Source organism: Aspergillus vadensis (genome assembly GCF_003184925.1).
Source record: "Aspergillus vadensis CBS 113365 unplaced genomic scaffold BO88scaffold_21, whole genome shotgun sequence".
Classification (NCBI taxonomy): domain Eukaryota; kingdom Fungi; phylum Ascomycota; class Eurotiomycetes; order Eurotiales; family Aspergillaceae; genus Aspergillus; species Aspergillus vadensis.
Genome location: NW_020292059.1, coordinates 61655 through 82055, shown reverse-complemented (window position 1 = coordinate 82055; position 20401 = coordinate 61655). Strand labels below are relative to the sequence as shown.

Sequence of the window (20401 nt, the reverse complement as noted above, 5' to 3'; positions counted from 1 at the left end):
TAAAGACTGTGTCTCTGCTCACACAGTCTATACTAACTAACTAATAAACACACAACCCCTGGACTTGAACTTCATCAGAGTTTTGACCCCCTGTGGAAAACATATCCAGAACCTACAATCCAGTACCATGGATCATGTTCTCCCTTTTCGCCATCCATGGCTCGGGCTTTCCTGAAAAATTTTTCCCCATTTTTCTTTTCTATTCTGGTTCCGCTCTCAACCCGCGTCTTAGTAGTCCCAGTCATGAATCATGGCAAAAATAAAAATAAAGAAAATAAAGAACTCGCTACATACTACTTACGTACTGGGGCTAAGAATAGCAGTTGACAGGCAACATTTTCCTTGGAGCTTGATGGATCTTGCATTGAAAATCCGGATGTGAAATGCCGCTGCGATCTTCTTAGTTCTTCCATCCTACTACTATGATGTGTCTTACCCGCGCGGTTCCTTCGCCGAATGACGCCTGCAGGACCTCCCCAGCCACACACACATCCATACACACCTGTCGGTCAGACATGGTTCAACAACATCTATCCTGTGTTCATTCTTACTCCTTATGCTTCCCGGAAAACAATCTGATGCTTGCATAATTACGTGTTCTCTGGGAGTCTGTAGTAACATCCATGTCCCGCTTTAATAGACTAACTTAGATCTTATCCAATCTCACTCATCCTATTGGGACTCAACTCACAGCCACTGTGGTGCGCCCCCGCTGGCGCGCCCTCGGAAGGGTCATCAGCCAGGATCTGTGTCTTGTATCTGTCTGCTCGGCACCCTTGCATCCATACCTTACCTGTGGTATATCCAATTGATCTTACTACAAAGGAATCGTCTAAGGGGAGGTTCAGAGAGCAAAATTTGCCCTTCGTAAACTAGTAGATGAAAAAGTCTGCAGGACGGAGAATGCCGTCGATGCCAAAACTTGGTGGGCAGATGATGAAGTCGTCACACCGATTTAGTTTCCCGATATATCGTCGTTGCCTATTGATACCATCATCCACCCACTGCAATAGACTCCGCACATCCCATCCTCTACTCTAGCACACGTCTTCAATCTTCAACTCCTTCCCATCATGCTCTCCCAGATCCAGCTTCAGCGTCCGCCCGAACAACTCCAGCAACATCTCAAAGCACACCTTGGTAATAGCAGGGTCATACCGTCCCTTGCTGAGCTCATCGCGAACAAAGGCGTCTAGTTATTGAACCCTTGTCAGCAACCACACCCTTCTATTCCTCCCCTTCCTAAACAGGTTAAAATGGAGAACCTACGTTGAGCCCAAGCCACTTCGTAAAAGCTAAACAAGACTCCCTTGTCATGAAGGGTCTTGCGGATCATATCCCTTCCCTCGGGCGGAACATGGGTATCATTCTTTCCAAAAATCTGCGACAACACACGAACAATCCTTCTCGTTAGCACTTCTTTTTATTCCCTCGCGCACGCAAAGCGGTCTTGAAATGATTAAAGGGCAGGGGGGTTTTTATCTCACCATGAGCATCTCGCCCTTGATATCCCCCGCCCGGGCCAAACTATCATCATTCTTCCCCAGCCCCAACGTCTTACTATGGATGTCCGTGGCAAAGTAGCACACCGCCGCTTTCACGCGGCTGTCCAACGCGCAGCGATACGCCAGATGTCCACCAAGGCACATACCCGTCGCACCTACACGGCCATTGCACGTGGGAAGTGACAGAAGATAGTCGACGCACAATGAGGCGTCCTCATCGTAAGCTGCGATTTTCTATAATAAAAATCCCTCAGCACGGCCTTGTCCATGTTTCACAACCCATACTGTAAATAAATAAAATCGACGAGAGAATTTACACACCTTGCTAATCTTCCACTGGTTGCCCTTATCCGTATCCTCGGCATCATACTTCAACGGCTCAGGACCCGTGAATTCATGATAACTCGAGGGCGCCGCACAGATATATCCCTGTCCGGCGATTTGGCGAGCAAATCGCGCGACGGGGCCAGTTACTATATGCATAGGTGTGATCAATAATCATATCATCTTGCCATAGAGAATCCTCCTGGCATTGACTTGAGAGATCGAGCTTGCGACCTACCTTGATAGATTTCACTAAAGACAACTACACCAGGGAACCGCGCCTTAGGATACCCGGGAATAGTAGGGTGGAACACATAAATGCCTGAATGGGGAACCAAGTCAGCAATGTTCAATTTGATGAAAGATCAGTAGACTCCCTCAAATGTAGCCGCAGCTACTGGTGGACAACCGGGGAAAAAAAAAATCTCAATTCCAATCTACTAATGGGTAACATACGCATAGTTCCATTGCCGTCCGCCTTGGTCGGCACATCATGGAAAGATTCCTGGATCAACATAGTGGATTAAGATGGCAATTGTCGTAGACAAGGCGTAGTATAGAACTATTCGATATTTGAAGGAGCTCAGGACAAGCAATAAATCATCAATTGATGTGTTCTATTCTGAATAGAGCGTTATGGCGGGGCTCAGTTGTTGTTGCGATAAGATTCCCGAAGATGGAGGGGTAGTCATGTGATTTGAAGTTGAGAAAGGCATTGGGATGACATCGTGGAAAGTCAAACCATTATATATGAGTAACTTGTGGTAAGGTGATGAATTGTACTTTGTTGGAGCTGCAGTTTGACCATATAATTGGTATCTGCCTGGTATAGATTAGGATACAGTGAGATGCTTGCTACCTATTGAGCGCAACTAGGTTCGGGAATACATGAAGAATGAAAGAAAATTGAACGGCGACGAATCGAGAAGAAAACAAGAAGCACAATCTAATAATGTACATAGAATGTTCATAATCTAACAGGGTAGGGTGAAATGCGATGTTCGAGGACTTGTCCTCATGCAGAACTAAAATCAAGACATAATGCATGTACTGCAGCGTAGTCGAGCCAGGACTCGAGCGCATGGATCGAGCATATAAAAGAGATTACAACAAGATATGGTAAGATCAGTCAAAAGCAATGAAGCTTTTAAATGGTAAGGCCCTACCTGCACCTTAGACCAGGAGATGTGAAATCCCCAGGTTGCGCTGCGAGGAGTGGGCTGGCGCGTCGAGACGCTTAGAAAACATACTAGCCATGAACATCAGCTGTCTGTCTGCGTTATCAACACTCGGCAGTTCACTTACCGGGATAAACAGGTAAGGCACCTGTCTCTCGTACTCCCTCCAGGCCTCGCCGTACTTGTTCCGGCAACGCTCGATATCGCGCATCGCACGGTGGGTGATCATGCAGGCGAAGAACAGAGGATAGAACCAAGGAAAGGGGCTGCTGAACCCAGTGATGAGACCCCAGTTAAGGGCAAAGTACAGGTCACAGGTGTAGTGGATCTTGCGTGCCTTGCCATCTGCAATATACGAGTTTAGCGCAATGTATGACAGGAAAGGTAAGATATGAGCAGCACTTACACCAGCCGTCGACGAGGATCTTCGAACCATCCTCAGCCGTAATGGTCTTGGGGTTCTTCAGCGTCTGCCAAGGCAGCTGAGGGAAGGTGCTGCGGAACACCATCGTTCCACGCTCTTGTTGGCGGTAACGGTTCTTCTGGCTGTTGGTCGTATCCCACACCCAGTACACAAAGAGGTAGGCAATGTAGAGGAATGTGAGGAAGTAGCGGTTCCAGTGGTACGTGGCCGGGTCGTGGTTGGCCAGGTAGATTGTGCAGTGACAGTAGCTCAGAGGAACACCAGCGAGGTTCCAGAAGATCAGCATGAAACCCCATTTTTCGTAGTACATATCCCTGCAAACTAATCAGACTGTGACACACTGTCGCAAATTTCGAAGAAGTACCTACCAAGTAGACACAATGCACTCTTCACCCTTAGAGCAGGCGTTCGCGTACAAGAAGTGCGCCATGAGAAGGAAGCCAACTTCTCCAGAGACGTAGCCATAGACTTCATACTGTCTGGCCGCGGCACCCAAGGTAACGAAGAGCAGAATGTACCAGGGAAGGCGAACTTCAAAGAACATCTTAAAGTCCAAGATCCCAAACATTCTGGGGTTAAGCTCGGCACCCATGAAGAAGTCGTAGACATGGTGACCGGTCATGCGATGTTGCGCCCCGCGTGCCAATGCCGAGAAGTAGGCCACGAAAGCAACAAGGAACCCAGAAAGGATAGCGACGCTCATAAGAGGGCCAAACTCGTCAATGATAGTGTACAGCTTGAAGATACCAGTAACATGAAGCAGGGAGGCCAGCACAATGGTGGTGTAGAAGGACCAAACAGCAGAGCAGTAGTAGGGCAGCTGCTTACCTCCCAAGTGCGGCAGAGGACGACCCATCACAGTGATGCCGGGGAGACACAGGTAGCAGATTCCCTCGAAGATGAAGAATACCCAATAAATAGTCCATGCCTTGAGAGACGGGAAAGCACCTTCGTATACCAGGTGGCCCAGATGCGCAAAGAAGTCCGCCATACTCTGTCCATCGGCCGGGCGAGGAAACTTGCCATCGTAGTAGGTGGCACCAATCCACATGTAGTACATCAGTAGCGGGAATCCGATCATCATGGACGCTACACCGAACGAGCCTCCAAATTCAAAGTGGCCGCTGTAGTCGACTTTGGGGTCCTTCCCTTCTTCCCAACCATCCACAATCCGAGCCTTCTTGACACCAGAGTTCTCGGCATGACCATTGGTCGCGAATGGCTTTGACTCTTCCTCCACAGGTTCAGCCTTGATCTTGACAGAAGTGCGTCTCCGGGTTGTCGACTTCGATCCTTCAGCTGTTGAGTCGGAAGGTTCCTCTGACAGTCTGGCGCTGGCGCTGCGGGTTACTCGGCGGCCAGGTGTCTCGATGAAGCCGGGTCGCTCCATTTTCCTAGAGGAATTGATCGACCGGTCAGCCAAAATCAATTACAACAAGCAGAGTGAAAGGTTTGCATGCGAAGCGCAATTGGCGTAGACCGATGATAAGGTAATTCACGACTGGGGTTCCTCACTCGGTCCCTGGTTCATCGTGCCTTCTCGTTCTCTCCCATGGAACTCTCACTCCCTTGCGCAATTAAGTGACTTACTTTGGGGTTTTCCCCGTTTGGGATCGAGTGACGGTCATTGTGTGCTGACCATAAGAGGCCTCAGGCCAAGGGTTCTATAATTGATTGAGTATAAGTGAAGGGAAGAATGGGCGCAATTGACGCGAGGAAAAGGGTTAGGGAGATGAGGGAGAATCTTTAGGCGGTCGCAAGAACAACAACAACATTCAGGTTGGGGATGCACTAAAAGGGAGTGGGTGCGTTGCCCGCTGCGGCAGGATCATCGTCCCTGGAGCTTATTACTGCAACCAACAATAATACTACCCGCGGAAGGCTTGTACAATCCCACAATAATGAAAGGGGCAAAGGGTCCAACATTAAGCACGGACTATCATAAGACGAACGGATTAATTTATTCGATCAATAACTACTAGTACTATCAGGTCATACAGAAGGGTCATGGCTCGCTGGCTTCAACCCATATTTTACCAACAAAAACAGACAGGAACAGCAGCCATCCGATATTTAGCATATCACGAAAGCATTCCACGTCTTTGAACTGTCATGCATATAGCCCCACAGAAAGCCACATGCATTCTTTGAGATGAATTCAGCAATGTTTGTACAAACATCAATATGTTTTGGTATATGAGGGATGCGTGTGCATTGGCGGAAGAGCAGTAGTGGGTATACTTTTTCTGCTAATGAAACCCGTGCCTTAATCGTCTGCCGTACAGCACGTGCCTGAGGCTCCGGTCGGCCGCCAAGGCATGACATACTCGCCCCTCCCTCAATCTGCCTCTCCTCTTCCGCTCTGCCTCTACTGCTTTTCACGATAGGGGAAGCTTCAGGGTTCTGGTGCTTCTCCTCTCCTGGTGCTGCCCTCGGGGCTTCTGTAGCCCTTATATTTAACTTTTATTGTTCGACTTTACCTGGCTCAATCACAATCCTCCGCCTGCCTCAGTCGGAGACTGTACCGCAAGTCTAGTCATATCTCCGCATTTTCCTTCATAACTGCTTTTTTGCCCCCGCCATACGAAGGTACTTTCACGCCTTTACCTTAGAAGGCAGATTGAATAATGTCGGGCAATCCTAGTCAGATTCCTACCACATCTATGAAAGCGGTGAACATTCCGAGTCAGCCAGCCTCTGCGACATTTACTCCATCGTCATTCGATAGCGGCTCTCCGCGGTCTCAGCGGCGCCCGGGAGGTTCTGGCAGCTTTGGAGCTGGCTTGACATCTCAGGCTAGGAACTCAGGCTCTCCTAGGCACAATCAGGCTCTTAGGAGTCAACATAAACGACAGCGGCGTCCTCGATTGCTGGATGATGAGGATTATAGCGAATCGGTACGTATCTCGAAGTCCAGGGAGCGGCTACAGCTACACCACCCTCACTCCAGCCACATCATACTGCCATAATTCCCTCCCTTGTATCACCCCTACCTGATGCTGTTTGTGGATCCTTATGCGAAGAACTCTGGGAACTTTCCTTGGGATTCCCTGGACATCGTATACGCGAAGGGCTTACATAAGATGCTTCAAGAGGGGCCTGCGCATGCAAGATAATTTGGGAGTTGTAGCAAGAGTGCAAAAATTGTGGCTGCAGTCACTCACTATGACTTTAGTTATGTCTTTTGCTAGCCTTATCCACTGACTCATCCCTCTCCGCAGGCCATCATGAGATCCACGACCAGTCGCAAGGGACAGACGTCCATCACTCATCTGATGAACTTCTCCCTTCCCCCTCGTCCTCAGTACCATCCTCCACCCCGTAATACTCGCCGCTATACGTCTTGGGGTCCAGGTTCCGGCTATCATGCCATGGACAAATTTCGCTACGTTCATGCCAACTATCGTTTTATCGTGACGCCGAATCGCAACTACCATGCACAAGCGGCCAATGCTGATGTCCATCTAGACTGGGACTCAGTTATGCAGGTCTTGGTTTCAGAGCAGACGCAGTCAGCTAGTTGCCCCATCTGTTTGTCCACGCCGGTAGCGCCACGGATGGCTCGTTGTGGTCATATATTCTGCCTTCCTTGTTTGATTCGCTACATGCATTCGAGTGACGAAGAAAAACCGGTTCCTGAGAAGAAGCCACGTTGGAAAAAGTGCCCCATCTGTTGGGACTCTGTGTACATTTCGGAAACTCGGCCTGTGCGATGGTTTCGTGGCCAAGAAGGGGACCTCCCTTTTGAGGGGGGTGATGTCGTACTAAGGCTAGTGAAAAGAGAGCCTGGAAGCACTTTAGCACTGCCACGGGATGGAGCTGAGGGGATTGCGCCAGATGAGGATGTCCCGTGGTATCATGCTGCGGAGGTGGCTGACTACGCGCGCATAATGAAAGGAGGTGAAGACTATATGAAAGAACAGTACGACATTGAAATTGATGAGCTCCGCAGGCAGGAGCTTGAGGATGAGCTTCTATTTGGGGACGATACTACTTGGACACGGAAGGCGGTTGCAGCGATTGCAGATGCCAAATCCAAGGTAGAAGGTATAGGGAATCCGCCTGAGATTGTGCGACAGCCCGTCCCAAGCCAGGAGCCAAGAGAACCCGTCGCTGCACACTCACCACCAGAGGAGGTTGCTGCCATGTATGCATCGCAGCATGCTATCAAGTCAGGCCAAAGTTCGTCTGCGGAATCCATTCCCGCGTCAGATACTGGGCCTGGTTCGGCCTCCACTCCGGAGACGTCCAATGATGTGGATCGTACATCTGAAGCTTTGGGCCAGGTTGACTTGAATACAACTTCTACTTCGAAAAAGAAAAAGAAGGATCCTGGACACGGCCGAAATAACATGCCCTCAAAGCGAGGTCTTACTACCTCTGACCATGCGTTCTTCTTCTACCAAGCTCTACCACAATTCTACCTTTCGCCCTTGGACATCCGCATCCTGAAAGCTGCATTTGGTGATTACTCTTCGTTTCCGGCCACCATTCTTCCAAGGGTTGAGCGTATTTCAAGCGGTCATATTGTGGACGACGAGCTACGCAAACGTGTCAAGTATCTCAGCCACTTACCGCAAGGTTGTGAGGTGAATTTCCTTGAGTGTGACTGGAGAGATGTAGTTGTACCGGAAGTGCTAGAGACTTTCAAGTCCGAAACTGAAAAGAGGCGGAAGCGCAACAAGGAGAAAGAGGTGCGAGAAGAGAAGGATCGCATTCGAGCGGAGAAAGAAGAGGACGAAAAGCGCTGGGCAGCGGCGCGCCGGAAGAGGCCTAGCATTGGCCCCATCGATGAACCTCCCTTCTCCGACCGCGATTTCCAGCCGTTATCGGGCTCTGCTGGTGAGCCTTCTGGCTTTGATATAGGTTCTTCCTCTGCCTCGCCTCCTCCTTCCTCGAGCCCCCCCGGATCTCGTACGGTGTGGGGAACCGTGGCCGCTCCGACACTTTCGGCTCCATCGAGCTCACAAGCCCCTGCCGATGGTTGGCTGCAGGGCTGGGAAGAGGAGCTGTGGGCCCAGCAAGAAAGGGAGCTTATGGCTCAATCGGCTGCTGAGGCGAATGCTGCGGCCTCTTCCTCTGGCGGGAAAAAGAAAAAGAACAAGAAAATTACACTTATGTCGACCAATATCCAAAGAGGGGCATAGAAGGTGCGACTACCCTTGCGTCTTCGTCCACCAGCTCCTGGTGATCTACTTCATCGTTTACAATCTTTTCTATACGGTACTCTGTGGATTTTTGTCAACTATATCACGAATATTATGTTATAATCATATGTGGGGGGTTGTTTGCAGATACATTCTGGGAAGAGCATGGGTCAGGAGTCGAACGTGTTTTTATGAATTTTGATGGCCACATATGTGTACCAATTACAACAAATAGATAAAAATGATAAACAGCTAGATAGATGAACCTTTTCTGTTGGGCTCTTCCGGAGTCACGGCGCGTCTTTCCAGATGGAAGGTGCTAGTAACCTAGCTCTCTTTCCTAATCAGGACAATACAGTCTCAGGAGATTACTGATCGGAGAGAGGCATGGAGAAGATGAGAAGTTTGATCATGATCCAACTCATAGTAGACTACTACAAGCTTACCTGTTATTATTATTCAAAGGGTAAGTATACCTGATTCAAAAAAGAACGTAACATCTGGTGAGGCTCTGTTGGGTTTGTTGGTGAATCTCCAGGGCCGGCGATCCTGCCGCAGCGGAGCCTCAGGCACGTGCCGTCCGCCAAAAAAACATCATCCATCTCAGCTCCAGCAATCCACCCACTTCCCCCCGATTGTGCTGTCCGGCCCTTTACCTCTTTCTTCACCACCTCCCTTTCTTATCTTACTGGCCTGCTTTATTATCTCTCCGGCCTCACCTTTCATCTACATATCCTTATAACTTGACCCCGCGTTCTGCACCAGGTTCGTACCACGTCTCGCCCAACCAACCCTTCCCCGATCTTTTGCGCAACGTCCAACTTGCGTCGTACACCACGCTGATCCTTCGAGCACAAATAGGCGCCAAGCTTCGGTCTACAATTACCTTATCTTAGCTTCCAGTGTCCCGCCCGGGGCGTTAGGATGGCTGCTTAGACGGGTGCTCGCCCCCCAGTCTGCTTCCTTTCGCTTCTTGACCTCGTATGGCTCCCATTGAGGCAACGCGTGGCTGAATAGTCAAGGCGACTCTACGACTGCCTGGACATGATGAACCATCATATGCCCGCAATGCCCCATGGGCAGCCACCCATGCCTACTCCTCGTCGACAGCAAGATGTTCCTTACACTGCAGCTCCTCCCAACATGCGATCCCCTCCTGCCTACATGGGGTACCATCCCCATATGAACGGCCACCCTCCCCCGGCCGCATACTCGCCCCAGCAATACCCTCAATGGTACCCACCTTATCCTGCCATGCAGCTCCCTCCACGCCCATACCAACACCCTTACGGACCGATGTATGTGTCTGCCTATCCGCCCTCTCAGCCTATAATGGCGCCGGCCCATATTCCTCCCGTGTCTCTTCCCATGCAGCCGAGGACCTCCACTCCTTTACAAAGCACCATGTCTCCGCCTGTCGGACTTCCTCCTTTGCCTATTACGACTCAGGCACAGTCTCCCGCCACTGTGCCTGTGCACCCGGCGCCAAGTTCCGCTGTGTCTTCGTCCCCCGCTCCTGCTCCTGCAAAGGTTTCTCCTGAGCCCAGGGAGCCTTTCCGTCCACCGGTAAGTGGTATAGACTGGCACGCACTCAGTACTTCGCCTGACATGAATCACCAGCTACCTTGGCTTTCCGTTCCCGACCATCCTTTCCCTGCTCGGATTCCGGGCAGACGTAGGAAAAGCCGTCTTCTCCCTACGTCATCCGTGTCCGTCGAGCTTCCAACCAAGGAGCATCACCGGGCTGACAAGCCTGAGAGACAAACCGAAGTTCAAAGACTGGAGCCGGAACAGTCGCCATCGGAACCCCAAACACCAACCTTGTCCGCCGCGCCATCAGTTGCGAATTCTACACAACCCACAACTCCATCTTCAGTTGCACAGAACCTCCCTCTGCGTCCTCAGTCGCAGTCCAAGGGAGCTAAACCGACGATCCCGGTAGTCCCCGTGGTCCCAGTCGTCCCGGCGCCTAGTACTCCTCGTCAGGCTACCAAGGATGAGTCGAGTCGCTCGTCGGAAACCCCCAAGTCGGTCAGTGGCACAGCTCAGGAGAAGACAAATGAGGACACTCAGGAGTTGTCCCAGACTAAGACGGAGGAAGCTGTTAAGCAGGCCTCGCCTGCCCCTGCAGCGCCAAAGTCGTGGGCGGATTTGGTCCGGTCAAAAGCACTCGCTAAAGGAGCGAGTGCTCCCAACACGTCCCCTGCTGTGTCAAATGGCGTTATCAAGCCCAAGAGCGAGTCTCTGGCCGACGTCTTGACGACACTAGGAGACGACGTGTCACAGTATAGCGATAAAGTTGCCTTTCTCCAACCCAGAGGACTCGTGAATACCGGCAACATGTGCTACATGAACTCCGTATGTTTACCCAAGCTGCCAGCACGAAGTGCTACTAGCTAATTACTTTCCTCCAGGTGCTCCAAATCTTGGTTTCCTGCGTGCCGTTCTACCAATTCCTGGATCATATTGGACGGAGGGCGTCCCACAGTTTCAACAGCGACTTTCCGATGATCGACGCATTGTGAGTAACCTGATTTTCTCCATCCTCAGTTCCTCGGCGTTCTTCTTGTCGTTATTTGTTAGTCTTGCTAACCCCTCAAAGGATCATGTTCATGAGAGAGTTCCGCATCATTGATGCTGCACACACTGAGGAACAGCTGAAGCTCAGGCTGAAACCAAACGAGCTCGAGGATTACGGCGAAGCCTTTGTTCCGGAATTTGTTTACGAGGTCATCAGGCAATTGCCACGCTTTAGGGACATGCGGGTAAGTCTGTTTCATTCCCTAATTCATGGGTCCATGCCAGCTAATACGTAAATTTTTCATGAATACAGAGAGGCCATCAGCAAGATGCCCAAGAGTTCTTGGGCTTCCTTTTGGAAGAAATGCACGAAGAGTGCAATCGTGCCGCAAAAGATGCCCCCGCAACTACCTCGGCCTCTGCAAACCCCGAGGCAGAGGTTGCAAATGAAGAGTCCGGCGATGGCTGGTTGGAGGTCGGTCACAAGCAGAAGGCTGCTGTTACGCGCTCATCTGGCCATATTGCTTTGGAATCGCCAATTACGAAGATCTTCGGTGGAAAGATCCGGTCAGAGTTCAGGGTGCCTGGTAACAAGACTTCTGTGACCCTCGAGCCCTACCAGCCACTTCAGCTTGACATTGGAGCTCCTGAGATCAACAATATTGTTGATGCTCTCAAAGGACTCACCAAGCCGGAAAGCATTCAAGGGGACTTCAATTCTTCCCGCGGTCCCAATGTTACAGCGACCAAACAGATCTTCATTGAAACTATGCCGCCAGTTCTTATCCTCCACCTGAAACGGTTCCAATACGACAGTGTGACCAGAGGCACCCAGAAGATCTGGAAAAAGGTTGGATACCCGCTCGACCTGGAGATTCCTCGCGAGGTCTTCCCGCCCAACAAGCGCAATATCATGATGGCGCAGGGTGGCCTGCCTAAGTATCGCCTCGTCGGCGTCATCTACCATCACGGCAAGAACGCTAGTGGCGGCCACTACACCGTCGATGTCCGTCGTCAAGACGGACGTGAATGGATCCGTTTGGACGACACTCTTATTCGTCGGGTTCGAAGTGAGGATGTTGCGCAGGCCGGGGGCGAGGAAGACCCCAAGGTTCTTGCGGCGGCGCTCGAGCAACACAAGCGTGACGGACCGAATGCCAACATCTTTGATCATATTGACCAGGACGACTTGGAGCAGTCCGATAACGAGAGGGGCTGGAGCCAGGTCAACGGCACCAGCGGCCATTCAAGCAAGAAATCAACCTCAGGTGCAGCTTCAGCACCGTCTTCCGGGGTCCGCACTCCTCTTGGACGGTATGGATCCCGAGACAACAAGGTGGCTTACCTGCTATTCTACCAACGCATCGATTGATTTGGCATCTTCTGGAGAGAGTCAATCTCCAGGAGCGACCGGTGAACTATCAAGACGAGAGAGAAAACCAACAAGCGCAATTTGCTTCTTTACATCCTCCCGTCCTCTCCTTATTTAGGGAGAGGTCACAGCATTCCAATGCTGCCTGGTGGTACGCCTACTGTGTTCTGGCGCCTACCCAAACACGTATCAACCATATACACTAACTCAATTTTTGTCTGTCGACTGCGCATACAACATGACATCGACCCGGCGGTTCATTAGAGGTCCGTGTTTTCACCGACCATCAAGGGTCTCTGCTGCGGAAGTGGAACGGATCTTCGGGGAGTTGTTGGGCCCTTCTTCCCGACTATCCAGACAACTTCCGTCGCGCAAGGACCCCGTCTTATTTGCTCGCGTTTGAATCTACACCAATGGTGGGCATTTCCCAGACCATTGCTGTATGCTTTGCTTTTACTTGTCATTATCTTCCCTGTTCCCTTCCGTGTTCCTGATGACATTTTCCCTGTAGCTTATCCATCTATCTCGCTTATGATCTTGTGTGTTCGCGGTGCTGTATCTGGTGAGATGTCGCTCTGATATATACCCCTAGTTTCCTCGCATAGCCCCTTGGTTTGCCTCGCTGATGCAGATGGGTTTTTTCTTGATGTGGCGTGGACGGGTTTATAACGACTGCATGATTTTCCTTTTCTCCCCCAATAGACATGTCTATCCAGAAAAAAGAAGGGCTGTGGAATTTTTGGTCGGCGGCTGGCGTGCATGCTTTATTTTGAACGAAGTTGGAGATGAGGAGTCCGGAGGATGGTGATGAGCATGATACAACAACGCCTTATGATGGAGTTGAGTTCAGGTCAAATGATGGGAACTACTGTTGATTTTCTTTGACTCCCAGATGATTTTGGGCCAGTTGTGGTGCAGCAGATCCGCCTATCATGGCTGGTTATTCTATGTCTTTTTTTCCCCCTTTTCTTCATGTTTCTTTTTTGCACCATCACACACAAACCTTCGTTTCAACACAAATCACACATATTTTTCCTATACTCTCACTATCATATTAATGACGAGATACGGCGGATTGCAAAATAGGGTGGTCATCAAAATCAAGGCATGGTTTAGGGTGGGATGAATATTTATTTATTTGTTGATCTATTTCAGGCACGACTTGATAAAAAAGCATCATGTTTAGGCAATATTACTATATCTAAAAAATTATGGGCTTCCATTACTTCAACTAGTAGTAGTAGTAGTAGTCACCACCCACACCATCACGACAGTATGTATAGTATTCAGCTAACTAGTAGTCTATGTAGTGAACTAAGGTCTAATGAATCACTGTCACTAGATGCTGACTAGTAGGTAGAACGTCACCTTTATACAGTATCACTTCTCTCCCACACACATCATCATCCCATCTATACACCACCCCATTCATCTCTATACACCGTCCATCCATCTCTATACACTCAACCATCCACTCAACCATTCCCATATGCTCAGCCACACACTCTTACCACAACTCTAACGTTCATCATCTATATGTGCAGCTGAATGCTGCATCATCACCGTATGTACAACACGAGCATCATCTTGTGAATAGAGTCCAATCGCAAAAGATCCCCATGCAGCCCCAGCCCCGGCTCCAGCTCATATTGGCAGGGATTCATCTCCGAATCTTGCCTAGATATACCCCCAGGCAGACTAAACGTGTTGTTCGACCGCAGGGGTCGAACTGTTACTGCTCTCCTGTGGACTATCCTGCTCATTCTCCCGAACAATCAGGTTAACAGGTCGAGCAGGTTCATCCGCAGTCGCTGCTCCGACCTGGACTTGCTCCTGCGAAGAGGTGGTCCGAATAACAGACCGACCGATCTGGAAGACGGCCGGGTCGGGCGGTTCCCGTCCTGCATGACCGCGCTTCCGGTTCCGGTTGTTCGTGGGGCCTGCGCCGCGAGTCGCGGTGCTGTGCGTATGCTGCACATTGGCGATCGGTACGGGGTCAGGTTCAGCTATGGTGCTGGTGCTGAGGGCCTGGGAGATTGTCCGGGGGAGATGGTAGCCGGCTTTTGCTAGGGGAATGCAGAGGCCATGGACGATCTGCGGAGGGGGTAAGAAAATTATATATAAAAATGGTGGTGTGTGGACTTACGATGCTGCAAATGACCAGGAACCATACTACGACGTTCACGGCCTCGGACACCTTCGCTGCGTCTTCGCGGACTTGACCATCGACGGTGATCTGGTTCAGGAATTCCCGGCTGACCGACAGGTAGAAGACAGCTCCGACTCCGATAGGTCCAAAGAATCCAACAAATGCTGCCTGATAGAAGTGCTCGATTTGGTGGATGAGCTTGTGCATGGCGAAAATGATGGGCATGCGTCGGACTAGCAGAATTAGGATTCCCAAGAATATCAAGCGATAGATGGGAATCACGCTGTTGTTCAGGAACGATGACCACGGGCAGACAGCACCGAACCACATGAAGACCGCCAAGTTCAGCAACATATCGATGGTTGGCTGCAAGGAGTCATCCATGGTTTCCAGGCGAAACCAATCACTACCATTGTCAGCAACTGAACCAAAGCAAATAGGTGTGAATGCCTTACTCTTGCGTAAACACATTGCCGGCAACAAAGCAGGCCAGAAGGTCATCGGTCCCTATCAACCCACATGTACCGATGATAAATAACTGCATTCGGTTAGCAACGTGGAATGGCCGAAAGAGGAATCCAACCTACAGAAAGAGCGATAGCGAACACAAGAAAGCTCTCCCGATCAACGTAATGCTTCTCCTCTGCCCAGTGAAGCAGCTTACGGGAAAGCCACCCAACTACGATCCCATAGACAACACTCAGGATCACAGTATAGACCCAAGTTTCATAGAACCACAGGCCTATAGCTTTCCCAGCGCCTCCACTGTACCCCTCGCCGCCCATTCCAATGTACTTGAGAAGATACAATCCAAAATAGAGAAAAGGATAGCCGAGACCATCATTGGCACCTGACTCGGCCACAATAATGCGCTGCAAGGGACGAGGCACATTCTTGTCTGCAAATTTCCCCTTTACGATGGAATTGGAAAGCACGGGGTCGGTAGGAGTGATGCACGCACCCACGACAAGGGCATGGAGAAAGGGAAAGTTCGGTACCATCGCCCAAATGACCAGGCTGCTACACATCCACATGGCAGCCATCCCAGGACCCAAAAGGAGCGACAGGCTCTTCCATTCTATCTGCAAGTACCGTTTGGGGAGCTGGACCCCGGCAAGGACTAGCTGGACCCCAAGAACGAGACGGGTGAAGTACAGGGTGATCTCTTCTAGATTCTGCTCGGAACCAAGCGCATACTCTTGGGGTCTTATGAAGTTGGCTGCATGCGGGGAGAAGATCACTCCAGCTAGCAATGAAATCACTGTACGACGTCAGTCATCCACCGTCTAATCAGCGACGACACGCATAGCCGAGGAGAGATCGGGAGTAGCGGAAGGAAGGTTGGAATGGCAGAACGGACATGCTTCAGAAAGATAGAATCTCTCCTTGAATAGGTAGGACACCAGTCCGAAGACGGATATGAATCCTCCTAGCGTCGCACAGACGATGTTGAAGTTGATCAACGATAGGGTAGGCATCTTGCCGTTGCGCTCCCCCAGGTGCAGTGCACAACGTCTATTGCTGATGATGGCTTGATCCCAAGCAAGGATGCCAGAATTCTGAAGGTTTACAACTCGCTATCCAGCTGGAGCGCGGGGTAAAAGAAGGTAAAATGTGGGGAGAATAGAAATATTCAAACAAAGTCACAAGCACGTGTTATTCAATCATAATAGTATGGATATCTTTGATGGCAAGCTCTCCTGGCATCGGAAGAATGTGAAATTCCTCCAACAGCTGGATCTTTAATAAGGCGAACGTCGTCAAGAGCACGAGTTTCCAGCCCGATAAACTTCGGGGGGGTGGGAGGAAGTAAAAAAGGGCGATACGAGAGACCAAACACGAGGCAAGCAGACGCAGGCAAGCACAGACGCGACGAATGACCTCCAGCGACGATCAGACTCGATATGAGCGACTTCACGCCAGAAGCGATGCGAGTATGCAGCGGTACGTGGGGAGAGTGGGAAGGAAGAGGAAGAAAAGCTAATCGGGGAGAGGAGAAAAAGTTCCGGGGATCCCAATCAGTTCCATTTGGTTTGCTAATGGCCCGTGCCGCTTTCGGGAAAGGCACACCCTCGTGGTATTAATATTCATGTCCTACTCTACAACCGACTCTTTCTTTCAGCTGCCCGTCATACAGGTCATATCATCTACAGCTGGCCCGGATCGTGCCAAGTAAGGCATCAATTCATGCTGCACTTCTAGGTCAAATTTCTCTCCCGCCCGGGGGAAGAACACGTCATTTCTTGACACCGACATGATAGAAGTCACGGATCGCATCACAACAGTCTACTCAATACGTCGACAACCAATACCCATTGCCATCATTGATCTGTCTCCGGGAGCATCTACGAGGATACCTCACGATTGGTAGCTCAGAAGTCGTCGTCATCCTCCTCCTCAAAAGCCTCGTCCGGAATATCCCTGACTGCTTCCAATGCTGCAGCCTTCTCCGAAACTCCTCGTCGAGCACCACTCACCGCCAGACGATCGGCGGCCTCATTCCCAGGGTGGGAGCTATGTCCCTTGACCCATTCGAACAAGGTCTTCACCTTCAGCTCATTGCGTTCTTCGATCTTCGAGAGAATAGATTCGACCAGGTCCTTATTGTCCACCGGCTTGTTGCCAGCGGTCATCCAGTTGTTGCGCCGCCACTTTGTAAACCACACCGTCACACAGTTGATCGCGTATTGGCTATCTGTGAAGATGGTCACGTCCCGATGCCGTGGAGCTATGTCAAGCGCCCGGAGGATGGCCGTCAGCTCGGCACGCTGATTGGTCTGGCGACTACCTTTGAGGGGCTCGGAAACATTTCTGCTGGGAGAACAGGCGTCAGTATTAGCCAAAGGTAGACCCTCTCAGGGAGAAAGACGATGCGACAACGCTAAGGTGAGCGTCAGGGGGGACAAACCGGGAATCGCCAGGTCCAAAGTAAACCCCAACGCCCGCTGAGGCAAGCGCTTTGCCATTCTTCAAAGAACTACCATCCGTGTAGATGCGCAGCATCCCCGGCGGACCAGTAGATTTCACCTTGGTCGCGGCCTTCTGGTCCTGTGATTTATAGACCACTTTCCCTGTTTTGGGATCCAACAATACATTGGGGTCAAACCCATCCTCCGCTCCGGTCGGCAGAGGGCCAGTGCCCGCCTCAAAAGGTACACCTTGCGCATCCGCGGGGACCCCATTCATCATTCCCGGTGCACCGGCGAGCTTCTGCGATTCCGGGGTCTTTCCGAACGTAGCGCCGGATCCTTGGCCTTCCCTTGCAAACTCCTCTGCCTCCTCCCTAGTCGAGAATTTCTTGTAACGCGGCTTGGGAAACCCTTTGATCTGCTCCTGCGCTTTTGCCCAGTCCGTATAAACACCAGGTATTCGACCGCGCTGAACACCGTAAAATCTCGTGGGTTCAGAATCCAGGGGGGTACCGCCACGCGCAGCGGGCGCACGGGTCCCGGTAAGGAAAGCATTTGCTTCTTCGTAAGAAGGGAAGGCCTGGACTGGAAGAACAAGTCAGTTTCAGGCAACTGAATGCGGACTATCCGCGAGTTACATACAGACAGCTCCCTTGTACCCGGTAACCTGGGTCAAACAATCGTGCCAATCATAGTAAACACCCGGCTGGTAGCCAGCCTTCACGGCATAGTATTTCGCCGCGGATGCGCGCTTGCGTTTCGTTCCGGCCGCTACTGAGGGTGATTTCGAAGTCGGAGATGCTTTCGTGGCGGGACCCGGAGTGGGAGAAGGGGTGGTCGTGGTGTCGTTCATGACGTCGTCCCCGCAGTCCGGCGCGGTCGAGAGGAAGGTTTTTAGGAACGAGGAAGGCTGAGAAGGGTAATTCGAATGGAATCTCTTTGAAAGATTCCTGTCGCGCGGATCAACCGAACAAGATCCAGGGGCTAGAGATCCCAACCTGCAGCTCGAAATGGAACACCTAGGTCCCAACTTCGAAGCTGTCAGGCAAACCCAAGTGAGACGCGTGATGGGAACAATCCGCTGCTCTCTGACTTGACCCTCTATCACTTGTGAGTTACAGGATTGAAATCTGGACGACGTTGTTGAGAAAGGAGATCAGACAAACGCGGGTCTAAAGTTTTGGTGGACGAGCGGGGGGGATGGCAGAGAGGTCAGAGAGAGGGGGGGGGGGGGGTCAACCCCCATCGTCAAGCAAATCCCCGACCATAAATGCGGCTGGATCCGATGCGCCTTGCAATGGTGTCCCAGCTGACCTCAATGACAGGCTCACTTTCTCTGATGGCGCTCGATCATTCTCAAGTCTAGAAGTAACTTGAATCTTGTCAGGTTTGTTAATCATCAGTGGTTCAACAGGGACAGGCCTGGGTCGGATTGTGGACCCAACAGGGGTTCAGGCATTCGGATGGACGCATTGGTTGAAAATCGCTGATCAGTCTGGAGTCTTGCCCAGACGATGTTGAGATGCATGAGCAGAAGTCAGAAGACTTCTTTCTACCTTGTTCTAGTGGTAGCGGATTGCTTGATTGAACTGCGTGGTCTTCGTCCTGCTGCTGGCTTTCTCGTCACGTGATTGAGAGCAAATCAATTGGTTTGGGGCTATGGATATACCTTTGTCACAGTGCATTCATGAGACTTTCAATCAGTATGCTCTGATCATTGCTATGCTCAAGGTGTGCGTTAGCATGATCCGAAGTAGTAGAGCAAATGCTATGAGCAATGATTTGCAAGTCTAGTAGTACTTGAATACTTATCCCTAATCACTACTAATAGTAAATATATAATCGCACTGACAGCCTACTTTCGATCAAATTAATTGGCTAGGGAAATTGCCTTCAACTATCCAAACCCTAGTAGACCCCATTGGATTTCTGCGCCGTTGTTGCAGGCCTTACTAGTACTACTTACCAACCATGCGTTAAATTGGTAGTAAAGAGTTTCAAGGCCCTTCATGCAAACGTTTACTGAACAACAGCAACCAGCGGCTCAGGATATCATGAAACACATAGCCACGGTCTTCTGACTAAAGTGCAAAATTGGGCTTGTTAATTGCCCAAGTGCCATTGATCTAGTATTTGGTGATGGAAGTGTCAAAATCATGATTTGGCTGGTTGTTCTTCTTGCCAGACACTGACCAGGGCGTCATGCCTACGATTATTGCCCGAGTCAAACAGCTCCATGGTTGCCGTACAGACTCATATTCTGAAATGAAAGCGACATCAGGATCTTGAGCCATAAGCATCATAAGACGCATCTCACAGTGGCAGAAATTGACATGCAATATCATAGACAAATTGAGGATTTCAAGGGTGTGTTTTCGGGATCGTGCTCCTATACTTCCTGGACAGAATGATATGTATGATATGTCTCCGGAGCCTGGTGGGAAATAAGTCTGCAAGAATGTGTGCAGAAAGCTAATCCTGTCCACGTCACCCAGCCACGCATTGCCCCTGTGGGGAGTTGGGTCCAGTGGGGGTGAGTACCCTAGCTACTTCGGCAATCCAAAGTACTGGAAATTCTGTTATAGATCGCAATCATCATCTAGATATTCTGTTATTGGTGGGGGAAAACCTAGGATCCGGGGAATATGATAGTTCTGGATTACTTGTTATCGAGAAATGTTTGTAGTGGTTCGTAATGAATCGTCTATTTGGTTGGTAAATGTAGTATGAGTATCTGCCGAAATAGTGCTTTTAGCGTCCTTGAGAGATTCATTAGACACGGGCATTCCCACCCATTGGATAGACTCACCTGATTGTGTCAAGTTTGACGCTGGGAGCAGTTCCTGGAGATTGCATTGTGATTAAAGTCCACC

The 20401-nt window shown here is 50.5% G+C and overlaps 5 protein-coding genes across 5 annotated transcripts; 2 read left to right on the top strand and 3 right to left on the bottom strand.

Moving 5' to 3' along the window:
* Positions 1-1037: 1037 nt before the first annotated feature.
* On the bottom strand, positions 1038-5059 carry BO88DRAFT_427813 (uncharacterized protein; the record flags this gene model as incomplete). Its single annotated transcript, XM_025709038.1, has 10 exons — positions 1038-1192; positions 1270-1381; positions 1488-1739; positions 1827-1978; positions 2068-2151; positions 2286-2307; positions 3117-3352; positions 3414-3745; positions 3800-4825; positions 5022-5059. 10 exons carry the CDS (start codon positions 5057-5059, stop codon positions 1038-1040), a joined length of 2409 nt encoding a protein of 802 aa, XP_025560090.1.
* An 859-nt stretch (positions 5060-5918) lies between these two features.
* On the top strand, positions 5919-8932 carry BO88DRAFT_406766 (RING-type E3 ubiquitin transferase MAG2). The gene is made up of 3 exons (XM_025707242.1): positions 5919-6020; positions 6076-6328; positions 6653-8932. The coding sequence occupies exons 2-3, from the start codon at positions 6095-6097 to the stop codon at positions 8576-8578; spliced, it is 2160 nt and encodes a 719-aa protein (XP_025560089.1). The 5' UTR covers positions 5919-6020; positions 6076-6094; the 3' UTR covers positions 8579-8932.
* A 714-nt stretch (positions 8933-9646) lies between these two features.
* BO88DRAFT_346576 (mRNA-binding ubiquitin-specific protease UBP3) lies at positions 9647-12470 on the top strand (the record flags this gene model as incomplete). Its single annotated transcript, XM_025703341.1, has 5 exons — positions 9647-10144; positions 10199-10936; positions 10993-11099; positions 11181-11343; positions 11412-12470. 5 exons carry the CDS (start codon positions 9647-9649, stop codon positions 12468-12470), a joined length of 2565 nt encoding a protein of 854 aa, XP_025560088.1.
* Positions 12471-13726: 1256 nt separating this feature from the next.
* On the bottom strand, positions 13727-16577 carry BO88DRAFT_489853 (putative Na/H antiporter). The gene is made up of 5 exons (XM_025712737.1): positions 15980-16577; positions 15207-15880; positions 15075-15157; positions 14617-15025; positions 13727-14564 (listed from the first exon to the last, which is right to left on the bottom strand). The coding sequence occupies exons 1-5, from the start codon at positions 16095-16097 to the stop codon at positions 14169-14171; spliced, it is 1680 nt and encodes a 559-aa protein (XP_025560087.1). The 5' UTR covers positions 16098-16577; the 3' UTR covers positions 13727-14168.
* A 785-nt stretch (positions 16578-17362) lies between these two features.
* BO88DRAFT_406762 (RNA-DNA hybrid ribonuclease) lies at positions 17363-18750 on the bottom strand. Its single transcript, XM_025707241.1, has 2 exons — positions 18171-18750; positions 17363-18113 (listed from the first exon to the last, which is right to left on the bottom strand). Exons 1-2 carry the CDS (start codon positions 18379-18381, stop codon positions 17455-17457), a joined length of 870 nt encoding a protein of 289 aa, XP_025560086.1. The 5' UTR covers positions 18382-18750; the 3' UTR covers positions 17363-17454.
* Positions 18751-20401: the final 1651 nt, after the last annotated feature.